We start from the raw sequence: 17,130 nt of genomic DNA on the forward strand, positions 1-17,130 counted from the left end.
TCCAGATATATGTAGCTGATGGAGGGAAACAGGTGGCTCCTAACCCCTGCAACAAGGTTTTGAGGACATAAGTAGGGCACCTATTTCTGTCTACTAGCAATGCATTAGGCTGAAGTGTCTCTGAATGGTGAGGAGGTGTTTTTACAAGCCAAGGAGAGAGCACCAAGTGACCTGTAGAAAATAAATAATGTGGGGTGTCTGAAAAGGTGTCTGCCTCGGCAGCTACTGCTTCCTGGGGAAATCCGCAGATAATAAGAGCTGATGGCTTTTTTTAATGCTAAGTCTCTAATTTATTTGGGATGGACCAATTTAAAGGTGGGGATTCAAAGGACAAGTGTCAAATCTTAGTGTCTGCACTCACATTAACTCATAGACGTGAAGCTGTTGGGTCAGTTTGACCACGGCAGTATGGAAACTGGGCCAATTGCTTGAAGTCCTTGTATGAAAGCTGAATCCACCAACCTCAGACGGAGAGGATGGGATGAATCAGGTGTTCTGTGATGGAAGGGGCAGAAGTTGCACGTCTGTCAGAGAGGGAAATTGAGGCTGCCATCAGGCTTTCCGTGAGAAGGAGTCTGGACCCTACTTTTGGGAATAAACAGATAAGTAATAAATTATATGTGGACAGCCCGTTGTTTAGGACAGGGTAACTTTCCCAAGCCTTAAGACACACGTGCCAGGAGAGGTGCATGCTGTACGTAAAGATGAATGAATGCTGCAAACACTTTCCATTTGAGCACGTGGCATTTGAAGCATCTGTCTCAGAGTGTCCCGGAGAGCTCTGGCCAAGCAAATGTCCCATTATATTTAGTTTTGCTCCTGCTGGGAGATAAACACCTTCTGGTTTATTGTTAGTAACAGAACAAGGTCTCCAGGACGCTATATTTGTTTCCAAGCTATTTGCCGCTTTACGATGTGTTAGGTTTAGCACTTAGCTCACCACATCAGCAGGGGGATTTAGGCTCCGTCTGACGCAGCTCCTCGTGGTGCCCCGCTGACGAAGACGGCCACCCTGCAGCCCTCTGAGTGCCACCGGGCCAGGCCATGGCAGCTGGCCGTGTTTGTGGGCTCGCTGCAGGGCCTCAGCACATGGCGGGTGCGTGCTGGTGGTGGCTGTGTTGTCACTGCCCTCCTCTGAGCCACTGGAGGCAGCAGCTCTTTGCAGGTTTTAGTGCTTCTGAGAGCAGTTAGCACTGCATTTTTTTTTTTTTTTAGGTCTGAATTGACTAGCTGGAGACAATATTTTTACCTGCAAACACTAACCCAGGAAGGCTGCTTAATCCAGCTGTGGAACAGGAGATTACTTGAGACCCCTTCCAGCTTCATGTCTTTTATGAAAACAGTCTTTCTCATCCAGGTTCCGAACAAGCTTGTAAAGTATTTGCAGTAAGTGATGATTTAGTTAACTAAAAAGCAGCTTCTGTTCTCCAGATGTCTTTTTTTTTTTTTTCTTTCCAGGGTGCTACTGGACACCGCCACGTACTGAGGACATGTTGAAGGGATCATCGGAGCAGCACTGAGGCCAAGCTCCATGGCAGGAATGCCAAGCTGCCACCCGGAGCTCACCCGGACCCCCAGCCAAAGCACCAGGGCTGGGAGCTGCTACCCTCAATGGAAAACCAGGCAGGTTTCCACTTGGGTCTGCCTGGGCTGTACCACAATTTTGTTGCAATAACACATTTTCGGGAAAACTTCCATTGAAATTTTAAGCGAAATGAATGGAAAATTTCCATCTCTACCGCTGACTAGACATCTTAGTGTGCACTTGCTGACTCGGTCTAATGACTATTATGTCAGCCATTGAGAACTAGCCGAGCATGCCAAGGTTTACTGAAAATTAACACCAGAGCCAGCTGCTTTGTGGCTTATCTAGTTCTGCTGACCTTCTTTCAGATAGATGTTGTTTAACATCATCTTTGATTACTTATGTACTAGAGAGGACTTTGCCCTCTAATGAGTGTCCCTTGCTCTGCTTCTTTCCAAATCCCAAACTGATATATTTATTGATAATTTTTGTTTGTTTGTTTGTTTTTATTTTTTTCCTATATCATTCCTGACATTCTTATCATGTCCATTGAATGACACAGCTTCTATGTCTGCTAGAATCCCTAATACATTTTCATTGCTTTATTTTTTCTCCTTGAAGACATCTTTTTCCTTTTCTCTAACTTCCCCCATTCACTTGCCTTAACTTTATCGTGTTTAATTACACAAACTCCTGACGCAAGGAATTTTCAGTTCACAAAACATGAAGACAGAGCAAAGCAGAATTAAAGGATGTGTAACCACAGGGTGAAGATCCAGGAGGGCTTCGTGCCCCGGACCAGCAGCAGGGCAGGCAGAGGCGGCAGCACGGACTCCAGGCTGATGGTGCAGGAGGGGAGGTGAGAGGGTGCTGAGGGCAGCCCTTGGATGCAATGTGGGTACCATTCATGCTGTGGGAATTTAACAAGTTTTTGGGTCTACAGTGCCCCTTGGCTAGTGTGCAGGCTGTGAGTGAGGGCTAGCTGGTGTGGGGAATGCGGTTCTCACATGAGCTCATCGGTGCTGGATAGACCCATATATTTTGGGCTACAATTGTACACCAGACAAATATGTAACGGCAGGAAAACCTACAGCTGCAGCGATAGGAAGCATTAATACAGAGCGGTACCATCTGGTGCGCGCTCCCAGCAGCGGCTATACTTAGCTGTTGTGCTGCGTATCCCGGCTAATCCCCTGCTCCAAAGAGCGACACATTCGGTGTCGTGCAGATAACCTCACTTTTAATGCCAGCCATTCTCTGCCCGGTGATGTCTGTACTGCTCCATGAATAGGTACAAAACAGGGTACGTAACAGGGTTGCTATAGGAAGGGGCTGCCATATCTGCTCTCTTGCTCATCTGCAGATTGGTGGATACACACCTTTCTCTCCTAAAAGGGAATACAGGTTTAGTGATGCTCATGTTCAGGCTACCAGATTGTCTCTGCTTGATTTTCCAAATATTCCTTCTCTTGCTACCCTAAAACAGAAGGAAAAAGATCTGCAGTCCTTGAACAAATCATTTATTGTACATTAGTGGATGGTTTTGTAATAAAAGTCCTCATTGTCAACATGACAGAACAAACAAGAAACTCCAACATCCACCATTCCCAGCAGTGCTAACAAGTTACTGTGCAACGCCAGCCTTATTCCCAGCATGAGCAGCAGCCGCACATTGCTGTGAGCCACACGTTAACTGCAATATCTGACATTTTGCAACTCTCTACCGTTAACCCGGACACCAATAGCTTTGTGCCTTGGAAAGGTAGTGACTTGTGCCATTGTCCCATGGTCCTTCTGTTACTTTTCTTGAGGTCATATATATTTTAGGTGAGCTACATGAATTCCTCAGTTTCCACATGGAGCTGCGGACTACATGTACTGTACTTTTGCTCTGAAATGAAAATGCAGATACAATTTATTCCTTCCATTCACATAACTCACTAACTCCAACAGGAAGAGAGGTGTGTGGGTGTATTGCTATTAACTCTAGTCCACAGTAAAAGTCTCCTCAGAAATAAAGCAACATTACTGGTATTAGTCTTCTTAAAATAAATTGTTATTGGAACCTTTTTCTTTCAAAAATGCAAAACCAGACAGCATTCCCAAGGAAGCGTGCCCCAGTGTATTAAGGATACAGTACTCAAGTGAACATAAAATAGCACCCAGAAAGATGGTAGTTGGCATGGAACACGTCTCTGATACGCTTTTCCAGTCAACCTGTATGTGTACCCACATTTAGGTACACGCACACAGACACACATAGACACACAGAGTGGATTTTGTGTGAAACTGACAAGTGTGCAGAGATAATTTTTGTGCGCTCTTTGGCTTTCAGAGTTCACACGTGTATGCAACAGATTTCTAAGTTGGAAAATGAAAGCTCCAATAGCAGGAGCCTGGATTTGAGTAAGCATGTTAAACCCAACAGTTGCACCTTCCCACTTGTTCCCTCTGCTATGGAGCTTGTGTCATCTCTCTGACTATTCTTCCTTGGAGAAAAATAGTACAAAGTGTATATGTAGAGTGGGTACCCCACAGCACAGACAAAATTACAGTCTGGAGGGTACTGAGTGCTAATTAAACATCCTTATAACACGGAACTTCACATTTTTTTTCTCTCTCTTGCACAGCTGCATAGCACGATACATTTGAGATTATCAGTAATATCTTTTCCTTCACATGCTGTTGCTTAATTATGCATGCTGTTGGATGCTGGCATATGCATAGCCAAGCTGAGATACAGCAACAGAGTGAGTTACCCAAATTTGTGGTTTACAGTGGTAATACAGAACTTTGATGCACATATTAAAATTCTCAGGAGGAAAACATCTTGCAATTTATTGTAACATAAGTAGTAAACATCTGAATTTGTTTTTACACAGGTAATGGATAGGGTTTGCGACAGGTATATTTCAAACACTGCTGAATAAAAATGAACCTTTTACAAACCCACCAATCTAGAATGTTTTCTTCGAAATGATATTAAGTGTGTGGCTATGAAAACAGTGACACGTAAAAAAAAAATCAAAAATCATGTACCATAGGGTAACATTTTTATAACTGGAGGAAAACAAAGGATTATATACATAAATACATATATTTATATATATAGCAAATTACAGTTTCCTGCACTGAATGTTTATCAAATAGACAAGTACTGAACAATACTGGATAGGGTGCTTTGCCACACCTTGTGGTCTCCTTAAATTCCCGTAAGAATGGAAGACAAGTTTCTATGGAGGATGCAACTTGTTCAGTGATGCGATCTCACACAAGAATAAAAAAAATATTAAAGAAAACCAAAAAATCCACTCCAGAAGTGCCTGACGTTTCCAGCACAGGCATCTTTCACAGCAAAACACGAATGCTCAGCTGTTCTTCAAGCACTTGCCCCAGCACAGGGGCTCCTGTGCAAGAGAACTTTATCATCAAGTGCAGCCATCACATGCTGAGGGCGACAAATTTGGGCAACATATCTGATGCTCAGCTTTGTCCACGGTGCTTTGGCAAGCCATGCCAAAGCTGTCACCTTTCTGATAGACTGATCAGTGGGAAGCGGTCACCTTTCTGATCCCCTACAGAAACTGTACCCTTTCTCTTGGAGCTGGGCAACTGCTCCTATGTGCTTTGGGTACAAAACAAGGCACCAGCTGGTTTTCTAGCTAATTGCCTTTTCAGTGCTCTAGGAACTGTGGTTATTAATGTAATGGGAGAGGTCGAAAAGAGCAGGACCAAGCTACTGTTGAGGACTATATACACAGTTACTCTTATTTGGGTTTTGAAAATAGAAAGCATCCACACCACACATTTCATTTAACCTGGCCAGAAATGCTAAGCTCAGGTTCTTAAGGCATAAATAAGTCCTTAGTGACAAGGATGACGCAGACTCCATTGGGTTCTAGTGACCTTACCAGAAACTGTCTTCAAAATACGGCAGTTACTAGCTAGGAATAACAGTCCCATTCAGGTGTCCTTTGGAGCACACAATACAGACATTGAGGGTATAAAAAGCACTTGGTTGTCTCCACAGGTTAGTGGTGTCTGGAACTCGGGGGGTTGTAAATCCAGTCCATTACAATGAGAGTCATACTCACAATCATGAAGATTATGCCAACTATAAGAAAAATTAGAGCCTGTAATTGGAAAATAAAATTGTATTAGTGAAGAAAGTGACTGAGCAGATGATGGTTCACAGACTTTTCCATGGAAATCATGTTTATATAACACCCAGGGCCTGAATTTGGGTTGTTCTCTGGGACTAAACATAAGTAATACCATACAGGGCTATGTGCATCAAGTTAATTATATGTAGAATTTCAGTCTAAAAGGGCTGGACTTTACAAGACCAAATCTTTAAAAAAAAAAAAAAAAGCAACCTCCACAGTTTTGTTAATGTGAATAATAATACAAAATATAACTGATTAATATTTTTTTTCCTTTAAAAATTGACTAATTTTCAGTGAATGTTCATTGTTTCTGCCATCAAGAACAGCTTCAGAGTTAATCTTTTTCATCCTTATCAGATAAACAGGTAAGCCCATCTCTCTTCTCTGAAGGCATTTCTGTGTATATTAAAATGATCCAAATGCTTACTTTTCCCCTTTGCTTCAGTGGGGCTTTAGCTTACCCTAATCTGTCCACACTTAACAATATTCTGCCTCACAACACAAAGATGAATATTGTGTGTGGTCTTAGAGCAGGGTATGAAATTCTAGATATACCTAGCACAGAAACACAAAGAATGAACAAAGTGGCATGAACAAATATTCAAAGTCTCTCTCTAATGATAGTTGCTCCAAAAGTTGTCTTCAGAAATCATTTTATGATAATAAACCTTTCCTTTATACTTTCATTATGTACCAATAGAAATTCTTCCATCCCAATTAATTTGCTTTCTGTGGATGTATATACAGATGTACATATGTACTGCTTACATGATGTGCCTGCATATATATTTCACCAATATCTTTTCTGATTAATTTTTCAAAGGACGTCCTCAGTGATATTGTTAAGTGTGCAGATGGCTATTAATGTGAGCATTAACGCAAGGATAAAAGGTACTGCTGCAGCAGTCCAGCGTGACATAAACACACTCTGCGTATAAATGATAGACCTTCATACATATCTCCTGTAGGTACGTAAATCTTTCTCAGTGGAGAGCTCACGTCTGTATCACTGCATTATCTCTGCAGTACAACCTCCTTCTTAACCTTGACCTCAGATCTGCCTGTTAATCCACAGCTGGTCTTCCAGCGTGGACCAACAGCTCCTTATGCACTGTTTAGGTATTATTTATACAAGTGCAGGTGTTAACTAGCGCTTAGACTGGATTAACTAAATGCCTTTTTCCAGTGATAAAAGACACACTTTAACCTAGCCCATTACTGATGTTTATTTATCACTAGCGGTGGGGCCCTAAACTCTTTGGTTTGTGCAGCCTGGCTCTCCCTGCTACTGTGAATAACACTGCCCGGCCTGTGTTTGGTGTGAGCCCCTGCCATTTCTGATCAATTGCCAGATGTTGCAGGTCAAAGCCCTAGGATTTGTGGCCAGTGAAAAGCACACACCCTCCCATCATCCTTCCTTTTGCAGTCGCTGCCAGCATCCTTACCCCGATCTTCTGGGGAGACCTCAGGGACTCCTTCTTAACGAGCCGCAGGTAGAAGGCCGAGGGGAGGATGAAAATCAGCATGGTGGCAGAAGAAGCACCTGGAAGAGAAAGTGGAGCTGAGTACCATGCTGTGTGATGCACAGCTGGCATGGTGCACCTGCAAGGTGTAACAGGATGTGGGGCGTTCACACAGAGCTCTCCCGTGGCCACCCACAGCCCACATAGCTTCGATTCCAGGCTGCGGAAGAATTTGCTCTCTGGTTAGGGAATAATTTCAGTGGGCTTAATGGGGTCTGATTTGGGCCGTTTTCTTTGGAGTCCTGTGGTCCCATTTGTCTGCTGAGGCTCAGCCTCGAGGGCAGCATAGAGATATCCAAGCACTTATTTGAGTGCTCAGGGCTGAAGAAGTAGGCAGTCACTGCCTGTGACGCAGATGTCCACATGTGAGCTGGCCAAGTGGGGAGAAACCAATTTTCATCAGTTTTTATACTGGCTTTATTTAATTCCTTGTTCTTCATGCAAGTTAGCAACAAAGGTGGATAGCATTCAGCTTTGCCTGTCAGCTGTTTGGTAATTCCTATGTCCCTTTTAGCTGATACAAAATCAAGTCTGCATTTATATTATTCCACTGTAAGACCCAAATGGAGAGTGTCATTCAGTCCACAAATGTAAATATGTTGTGGAAACGGTAAGCACAGTAAACAAAATGTATTTATGAAACCTACCGATAAATCCAAAGATGTCTTTAATAGTTGGGACGAAAATCACCAGCAGGTTATTAAAAGCAAGAATTACTGCTGCAATCAGGAAATGTCTTATCCAGCTGAATGGTCTTTTGGGAAACAGCAATGCACTGATAGATGAACGGATCTGTAAGATGAAAACCATCAGGGAAAGCAGTTAACAGCAGTTAATTTATCTTTGCTGTTTTAATGACCTATGCTGGTTACTTTTGCTGTGAGAAGTTCTGACCGAAGAAATGTGTTTTCAGTCTTTGACTCCGTTTATGTAAATCTCACTCTGGCTTAGGTCTTTGAGAACTGGGTTCAGAATTTAGTGCAGAAACTCAAATATTTGCAGAGTAGAAGAAAGACAAGTAAATAGGGTGTAAAATCAGGGAGATGAAATCTGTTCAACTGAAAGATGCTGATATCAGCAAAAACAACAACAACAACAAAAAAACAACTCAAAGAAGCCCCCACTATGAATACTAATCAGCAGGCAAAAAAATACATGGAATATATGAGTTTCTGTATTCCAGAACCTGATCCTCTGAAAATCCCACAAGAGTTCTGCAATTTACTTTTGTGAGAGAAAGAGCAAGCTTTTGTTTTACTTACATTAAAAATACACATATACATATGAATATATACATATGTAAAAGCATCTCTTGCAATGTCATTTGGAAATTATATATATAACATTATATATGTATTAAAGCTGTTGCAGAGGATCCTTTTTGCTTCACTTTCTCACACAAGAAAGAGGTTTTTCTTTCCCATCAGCAGAGATGGAAAGTAGGAAAAAGGTCAGCTGCAAACCCCTTTGGTGGCAGGAGATAATCTTACTCTGAAGTACTCTGATAAGCTTAGAAGATGTGGAAGGTAGAGACTGAAGAAAAAGTGTTCTTACACTGGAAAAAAAACTCAAAACGAACTTCTTTTTAGTAGTTTTAAAACAAAGCAGTTTCTGGATGAGTTTGGCAACTCAGTAAGTGTATGGAGTTCTGTCGGACTTGGAGCCTGTCATTTGGAAACACAGAATGAATTTTGCACATTATGTTTTTCAGGTTGATGTGACAACATGTTATGAAGAAGAAGGCAGATTGCAAAACTTTTATCTGGTTCCTCAGTTGGTATAAAACCGCATCACCCCTCTGAAGAACCACTGCCTGCATTCTTGTCCACTTGCTGTCAGCATCCTGTGCATTATTCCTGCTGTGATGTTACCCCCGAAATGAAGCTATCAGACTGAAATTTTACAGTCACTAACGGTTTTTAGAGTGACTAACGCTACATAGACATATACTTAATTTTTTTTTTTTATAGCAATAGAATGTTTTTTTTTTTTTCTTTTTTTTTGGGGTGGGGAGGAGGGGAGAGAGAATAAACTCTGACCACATTAAGAAAATACAAATGTAGTAGTTCATAATAAAAGCAGTCGGTACAACTATACTGCTTATTTGGAGTAATTAGATTACTAGTAATGCTGAGCTGGCTGTCCTGATGGGCCATATGAAGTTGTTTAGTATACTGGTTTTAAAGAAAATGATATTTTCTCTTTTTTTTTTTTTAGTAGGACAATTGGTGCTGTGGTATGTAACTGCTAAGCCTTTGTACACTATTTGGATATAAAAATAATTATGCAGAGAGCTAAAAATGCAAAATACTGCATCTGACAGATAGAGGCTTTTGCAATGCTTAGCTTGTTTTCCCATGAATGGTTCTCAGCTAGTTAAGGCAAATTTAAGCACTTAAATCATTGGCTTAAATGTGACATCTGGGGCAGAGCATCAGAGCACTCTTAGCTAGATGGACTGATCACTGTGGGTGCTTTAGACCAAGGCATATTTTTTTTTTTTTTGCAGGCAACCTTGAATGGTGATCACCGCTGTTAAGTATTTGCCAGCGAGCCTGGAAGCAGTACACGTGCAGAGCTCATGTTTGCATCTGGTACAGTGGATTATCTCTTAGCAGACAGAAGCACCAGGCCATGATGCAGATCAGCAGGAACCTGCCTGCAGCGTGGTGCTGGGCTGGTGTCTGCCCCCCCAAATGGGGTGCCAGCCCCCCAGAACTCACTGGCCAGCACTGACTATTTTCTCCCCAGCTGCACAGCAGCAGGAGGAAGGCACGAAGGACAATCATGGTCAGAGCCACGTGCACCCTTGTGAGTTTGGGTGCTGTAGTAGGTGCATATGTCTGTATTAGGAAATCTTGTAGGCGGTTTGACTACATCCCCAGTCCTCAGTACGCACTCTGCTGCTCTGTTAAATATAGCACACGGAGAGCCAGGGAGAGCCAGAGCGGTCGTTGCTGATTTATTTGTGATTTATTTATAAAGACTGATTTATTTCAGTCTTTCAAAGTTTGCAACCCTAGCTGTCTAAGGTTCTTGCTCTGGGCAAGCTGCATGTGAGAAAACTGACCCTCCCAAATCAACACTGGGGCCTGCTTTTCTTTATTGTTAGTTAACCTATTCTAAGTACCCACAGTTAGTGCATACTTGCTAGGCCTGATTTCAGCTCCAGCAGCTCTGTTACTCACAGGGAAAAGGACAAGGGGCACAGTCAGGGTGACAGCCACCAGCACTGCGAGGCGAACAGACAGAAGGAGGGTGTCAAATGTGTACACCTTGGTGTACGTATGAAGTAGCTCATCTTCGACTTCTCCTACAAAAAGGAAACAGAGAGGAGTTGAGTGCCTTAAGCAGTATTTGCACATGCAAAAGGGAAATCTTTATCCTGCAGCCCGACAAGATTAGCTCTGGCCCAGCTGCTGCCATCAGATCCACATTACGGGCTGGGCACGAAAGAGGAATTTTCCCAGCATGACTGATGCAACTCCATCATTCAGAGACGATGAGGGTAACACAGCTGTGAGGTGATGCTTTTGTACTCCAGCATCTCAAATGATTTTCTCAAAGTCATTAGGTTGGTGTGGAACCTGAGGCAAAAATAATTTCTCTGTTACGAAACAGAAAACAAGTAAGTCAACTGGGAACAGATCCCTGGACCTCCACCCAAGTGTCCCAGCCCTCTCACCACAGCAGTGTGGTGCAGATTGTGCTGTGTCATTCACTTCTGTGCCGTAACAGAGGAACCAACAAGGTAAAAAGAGGTGCTGTTTGCATAAACTGGTGTGCTAATATAGGGGCTACTCTGTTTACTTACCAGTTAGTCCTGCTCATCCTTATTTTCTTTACACTAGAATGGTTTGCACCTGTTTTTCAGCACAGGTGAGGCTGAATTAGTGGCGTCAGAGCCAGGGTGGGTAGCTCTTAATAGTGTTGCGTAAAGCTGTTGAACATTAGAGTATTTTTGGTTTTGCCACTCCTGGACTTTGCAAGAGCCAAGTTTAAGGCAGCTTGCTGTCTGAGTTCACTAAACCAACTGCTCCCACTGTAGGTAGCCCTGAGACTCAGGATGGGTGAGGAGCTTGTGGCCTGGCAGCCAGATAAGTCTCACCAGTTATGCAGGAGGTTACAGACAGCACATTATTTCTGGATAATGCTTGTGCATGAATCCAGCCCCACAGAAAACACATGAACACTTGAGGCTCCATGTGGTAAATCCATCTTGTCAGATTCAAAATGAGAGGGAAAATTCTGGAGAGAACAGGGTTTTGACCTACCATAGAAGGTAAGGTATCCAAAGAGACCAGCCAGAAGATACATGATGAGCATGCCGGTGATGGAGATGTTTGAGACATTCTGCATCCGCTTTCGGGAGCGACTGAAGTAGGAGAGAAAGAGTAACAGTGCTGTTCTTACAAAGCCTCTATTTGCACAAGAAGCACTCTGAGGAGCAGTAAGTTCATAGCAACTATGTGAGTTATACAGATCTCCTGAAGCTTCACAGCTCTGTGCAGAACAGCACAAAAATGAAAATTTCAATAGAATGTTTCAATAGAAACTTCACTTCTACTATTTACTTGGTGACAACATGTAGATGGGCAATGTTCTAAACATCATTATTTCTATATCAATCTCAAATAGTGTATTTTAAATAAAATATGGAGAGATTAAAATTACAGGGCTGGTAACAATAATGAGACAAGAACTTTCAGCCAGCTTTATATGAACATGCCCTTATATCTATAGAGAGCTGTTCTGCAGGTTCAAGAACCTCCTGCAGGTCAAATCCTTTCTTTAGAGATCCCTTGGTTAAAGATTTTCTGTAAGAAAATCTTCAGCTTATGGTGCCTGAGAGCAAATTCCGAGTCATCAGAGAATTTTTACTTCTGAGGTTAAACATATTAAAATAGGAGCCTTGGTCTCCTTGAGTTTTGCAGCACAACCTCCTGTAAGGTAATTCTTGTTGCTGGACAAGTGCAATTTTTTAGCCCTTCCCAACTGTCAGCTCTGTGCTAGTTTAAGCAAATGTATTTGATTTTTGATATGTGATTATCAAAACGGGCCAGCTTAAGAGTCTATGTAAGACACCCAAACCAATGGCATCCCAGGAAACTTTAAAAGTAAGCAACAGCTGACCTGGGTGCAGAACTGATTAAGATATTTTTAGAACCCAGAATTCTCTGTTTCAGCGCTGTCTGTTGTGCAGCCAAATTCCCCAGTATATTTCATGTCATTCAAAGGACTGTCCAGACTCCTTCTTTCCTAAGTAAATATCGATCAACATGTCTCTCTGAACAGCGGCTCTTTGTCACCGGTATCTTGACTATTAGGTGAAAGCAAAGCCGATATCTGTTTACTATGGCACACAATAAATCATTAGCGGGTGGGTGTCTACACACCAACAATCAAGGCAGAACAGGTAGAAAGTGATCTCTGCTATGGTTAACTGGAAGTATGGGACAAAATTTAAGAACCTTACTCTTTCAGTTCACTGTATATTGGTAGCACCTCAGGGTGGCATACGAATGCAAATGCCAGGATGGGTATTGCATAGGCAGTCTGTAAAATAAAGCTTCCATTAGTAAGAACGGTCACTGCTGTATCTCTGACTTTTGGCAGGCAGCAGTTTAGCTGTGGTACGAATGGCAAAAGACAAATTCTACAGGATCTCCCTTACCCGTGAGTTGAAGACAAAGTATTTGGGCTGACACAAGTCACTACTGTCGCTGTGTGCTTCATATTCTACACCACTTCTGGGGGAGGTATCTCTCGGCTCCTCAAGGCCTGGCATGTGCCCAGCTGTGTTGTCCATCATGAAATTCACACCAGAGCTGAATGACTCATTTGGTAACATGACCAGGTGCATTGGCACTGTGTGGTTGGTGGCTGTCCAGTTTTCAACCCCGTGCTCCATGATGGGGAGAGGACAGGGTATTTGGGATTTCTTGAAGATTACCTGCAAAAGAGTAGACAATGTCATCTGAAGAGTACTACCATAAGAAATTACATTTATACCCATGATAAGCCAACAGGAATAAAAATAGACACACAGAAGTGAGAGGAGAAAGAGAGGGGGCAAGAAACAAAGTGCTATCACTTCTGCTTCTCGTGTGAGTATTTGTTGTTACTCTAGTTCTGTCATTGCCCTGCTTTATATTTCATCCTTTCAAGTGTTGCTTTTTAGGCTGATTTTTTAAATCTGGTTTTGTTCAGCACTAGCCTTGTTGATTTGATTCACTTGCAGGTGCTATTCTAACATCCACAATAAATTGTTATGGTAAGAGATTTATCAGTGTTGCACAGTTTACAGGCACTGTATTTGCTTAGAGACAAGTCCTGAACAGTAACCTACCACACTGACAAAGAAAACCATGCAGGTCAGTGAAAAACCACTCGTATAACCAAGATAACCTGTGAAGCAAGAAAAAATATACAGTTCATCAGCATATAAATTCACAATCGTAACAGAAATAAGAAAAGAGGTTAAGTGGGATATTAACCTTACCTAAGGTTTTTAGAAGGGAGAGGGGAAGAATAACCCCAACTGTTACAAGTATAACGAGGTAGTTCCCATTTAGGTACCATTCTCTGAAGAGAGGGAATTAAAAAAAAAAAAGAAAAAAAAAATTATCATTGACACTGAAGTGAAAAATTTTCATCTAAGGGTCTGGTTGGACAAAGGTACCTACCCAGAATTCTCCTCGAGTTTCATAAATGCTCTGATCACTTCAGGGAGTTCGTATTTAATAATAAAGAGGTAGCTTGACATTGCTGAAAAACAAGCAAACACCTTCAGGGAAAACAGTGTAATTCCAACAAAATAATTTTTTTAAAAAAACATTGATGCTATATGAAAAGCATACAGTTTCAATAAGTCAGTTTTTGCTAAAAATGGAGAAATGAGTTTTGTTCAAATAGCAGTGCAAATAAAGAAAAGGTATGTTCTCTTGATATTGTTCTTTTATAAACATATCCTGAATGACGTCTAGCATTTAGCCTTAGAATACAATAGTCATTACTGAACTAACAACATACTCTAGTCACTGTTATGAAATTTACACTTTCAAAGTTTCTTTTGCTTTTCTGCTCTGTTTTTCTGGTGGACACTATCCATCTACTTTTTGTAGTAACTTTGGTTGTCACTTCCTCAAAACCTCTTTGTCTCCCTTGTGCCGTCTATTTCCAACTTCTTTCTTCCAGTACTCTACTCCACATATCTAAAAAGCTAGTTTTCAAGATTCATGGTAGAAGGGTCGACTTCTATATATCTCATTGAAATCTACTTGCAGAAGGCATGCTTTTTAAAAGTTATCTTACATGGGCCACAGAGAGTTCCTTGGACACCTATGGATCAACCTAGACAGTAAGTTGAATACTACTGGACTACAGGAACAGCTATTCCTCTCGCTCAGGGAAACATTCTTCCTTCAGTTCAACCACATTTGATATCCAGGCTTGGGGAAGGAAAGGAAGACCATGGAATAAGACCTTTTATGAACACAATCAGAAAGTGTTTCAGTAGAGAGATATGAACCACCTCTGTCTGGGTAGTAAATTTGCTCCAAAACGACAGTAGAAATTTGTTACTAAAGCTTTGCAAAACATTCCAAGTTCCACGACAGAGACCAGAAAAAAATATGTTGACTAACACATTATTAGTCAATGATAATATATATAATGATACTAATGCAACTTATGTCAACTACCTCTCCTGAAGAAATCTGTAAAATACGTACAGACTCCCCTAAGCTTTCTAATATAGTGTTCTCCAGTCTCCTATAAGGGTTTCTCCCTATGTATTAAAAGGAAATAAGCTTTGGTGCTTGAACATGCAGTCCTTCACCTGCTACTTATGCCTGCAAGTAAATGGTCTCCATTCTGAGAGGATGGAGGTTACTTGATAGATATTTCACAGGAAGTATCCTTGTGGATGAATACTTTCAACGATCATTCTCAACCACTCAACATCTTGGAGAGATCAGAGTCTAGATATGTTTTCAAGCAGAGAATTTATTTGGAAAATAAATTACTGAAGAGCTTTTCTTCTCTGGAGAAGTCAGAGCCATGGGCTTCTCCTTTTAGGTGGGATTCATCTTTTCTGACTTGAGGAAGATGTCTTGTCTGAGCCATGGACAATGAAGAGAAATGGACAAGCCAGGTTAGTCATCACTGAAGTCTCTGCATTGCTCATGCAGAGATCTCGGGCAACTAGCTTTCACCAGGCACTGACGTGTCAGATAGCTAAAACAAAGCAAGAAGAATTCCTCCTGCCTTTCTATATTAAAAAGATAATGCATATTGTACCCTTCTCATCTCTGATGCTGTTTAGTCAGAGAGAGGAGAGAAAGTACTTGTTTTCTGTCGAAAAGCATTGGAGGGTAGAAAACATTTTTCTAAAAACTTTTTACCCTTACCTCCAATATTTTGCATTGTAACTGAAATGAAAACACCACACTTCCCAGGCCATCCAAATGCCTTTTCCCCCAGTTTTTCATATATTAATGAGCCTGAAAAAATAATAAAAAATAAAAATAAAAGTAAACATGGGCCACTACGTTAGGTAAACTTGATGAATTGCATTCCAAGGTAAAAAATGTGCATGTAGTAAGGACTTTTGATCAGTCACAAGCTGATCCTCATACCTCCTTCTTTTGATGTCTTTAGTAAGAGGTGGATGGAGTAGAGTGACAGTATTGCTACGCTGAGCAGCAGAATTCTGCAAGGCAAAACAGAAATCAGAATCCCATGTAAGACATCAGAAACACTCAATGTATGCTTGTTCTCAAATTTTTACATGTTAGTAAGACTCAACTAAAGTAAACAGATCTCTGTGCAAGAGTCAGGTCTTTGGTCTCTTACCAGCTCATTGACCTCTCCTTTAAATCTCTCTAGTAATGCAGATTTAAACAAACAAACAAAAAAAACCACAACCAACCAACCAACCAACCAACCAACCAAAAAAGACGACAAAAAACCCCAACAGATCCAGAACTGTGTGACAACTTCACTGCCAACTTATGCCTAGACTTCTGCCATTTTATCAAGTAATCATGAAGTTGTAGAGCTTAGCTTTAAATGTACTCTTTGCAAATTACATAAGAAGTCTTCCATGATGCTAAAATGTGGCATGACACTGGAAAACCTGTTTTTGGAGAGTTTGCAGCATTCTCTTCGAGCCTAGTCTGCTTAAAGGTACTGGTGCCTCCCTTTGTCAATTCTGATTACTGACATATTCCTTCTACATAACATTTGCACGCTAAGTGATTTCAGCTATCACCCTCTCACAAAATACTGGCAAAGACTGTAGGTTTGTATGACATTTTTAGGGCACAGAACTATGGGCAGCATATCTTATTACCACAACCATCTTGTTGTCAGCTTGCACAAGTGTTGGGCAGAAGGGGACATGATGACAACATGACAGAGCTAGGAAATTCCTACTCTACTGATGTCCCTTACTCCATGGCTGAACAGGAGGTTGTGCCCACACCTTTTATTCCACTGAATGCAAGGTTTGGTATAAATATGGGAGACACTGATGGCTAAGTTTGTAAATGTATTATAGTCTAAGAGGGGACATAGGTGTAGGGGTCAGGTGATGGTCTCCAGACCATGTTTCCTTCTCCAAGAGAGACAGTCAACACTAGAGGCTTCATGTGAGTGGGGTTGTCTCTCATGCTGTGGGTTCATGCTATACAGAAAGGGGTGATCATGTCTGAGGTTGCAGTGTATCATTCCAAGATGGCATCTTTCTCAAAGGCACCCATGCAGCTGCTATGCAGAGGCATGGTCTCCAAGTCCTGACACATGGGGTGCAGCTATAGTAAACTAAAGCCTACCTGGTGACACTTGCTAAACACTGCCAGGCAGCAGAAGAGATTTTCTGGTGTGTGGCCCATGCCAGTGGAAACCTTCCCCA

At 41.6% G+C, this 17,130-nt stretch overlaps 1 protein-coding gene and 1 long non-coding RNA gene across 5 annotated transcripts in view; one reads left to right on the forward strand and one right to left on the reverse strand.

The window, feature by feature from the left end:
* The window catches only part of LOC125182946 (uncharacterized), a 26,184-nt gene extending 16,979 nt beyond the window's left edge, over positions 1-9,205 (forward strand). The window contains exons 1-6 of one of the 2 annotated variants that reach the window (XR_010829357.1): positions 159-1,096; positions 1,216-1,386; positions 1,459-2,384; positions 5,986-6,056; positions 6,515-6,659; positions 8,926-9,205. This is a non-coding gene — a long non-coding RNA (uncharacterized lncRNA). Of the gene's footprint in view, positions 1-158; positions 1,097-1,215; positions 2,385-5,985; positions 6,057-6,514; positions 6,660-8,925 lie in introns of those variants that run through there. The other variant, XR_010829355.1, reaches the window with a different exon arrangement.
* SLC38A4 (solute carrier family 38 member 4) overlaps positions 4,557-17,130 on the reverse strand; it is a 32,766-nt gene continuing 20,192 nt past the window's right edge. For all 3 annotated transcript variants that reach the window (XM_066992256.1, XM_066992261.1, XM_066992254.1), the window contains 12 exons: positions 15,854-15,927; positions 15,626-15,718; positions 13,901-13,982; positions 13,717-13,799; positions 13,564-13,622; positions 12,889-13,167; positions 12,691-12,770; positions 11,489-11,589; positions 10,403-10,527; positions 7,862-8,006; positions 7,137-7,234; positions 4,557-5,658 (listed from right to left, as the gene is read on the reverse strand). In XM_066992256.1, the coding sequence (XP_066848357.1) occupies positions 5,557-5,658; positions 7,137-7,234; positions 7,862-8,006; positions 10,403-10,527; positions 11,489-11,589; positions 12,691-12,770; positions 12,889-13,167; positions 13,564-13,622; positions 13,717-13,799; positions 13,901-13,982; positions 15,626-15,718; positions 15,854-15,927 (1,321 nt within the window). In that variant the 3' untranslated portion in view covers positions 4,557-5,556. The remainder of the gene's footprint in view (positions 5,659-7,136; positions 7,235-7,861; positions 8,007-10,402; positions 10,528-11,488; positions 11,590-12,690; positions 12,771-12,888; positions 13,168-13,563; positions 13,623-13,716; positions 13,800-13,900; positions 13,983-15,625; positions 15,719-15,853; positions 15,928-17,130) is intronic.

Source organism: Anser cygnoides, chromosome 1 (genome assembly GCF_040182565.1).
Source record: "Anser cygnoides isolate HZ-2024a breed goose chromosome 1, Taihu_goose_T2T_genome, whole genome shotgun sequence".
NCBI classification, from domain to species: domain Eukaryota; kingdom Metazoa; phylum Chordata; class Aves; order Anseriformes; family Anatidae; genus Anser; species Anser cygnoides.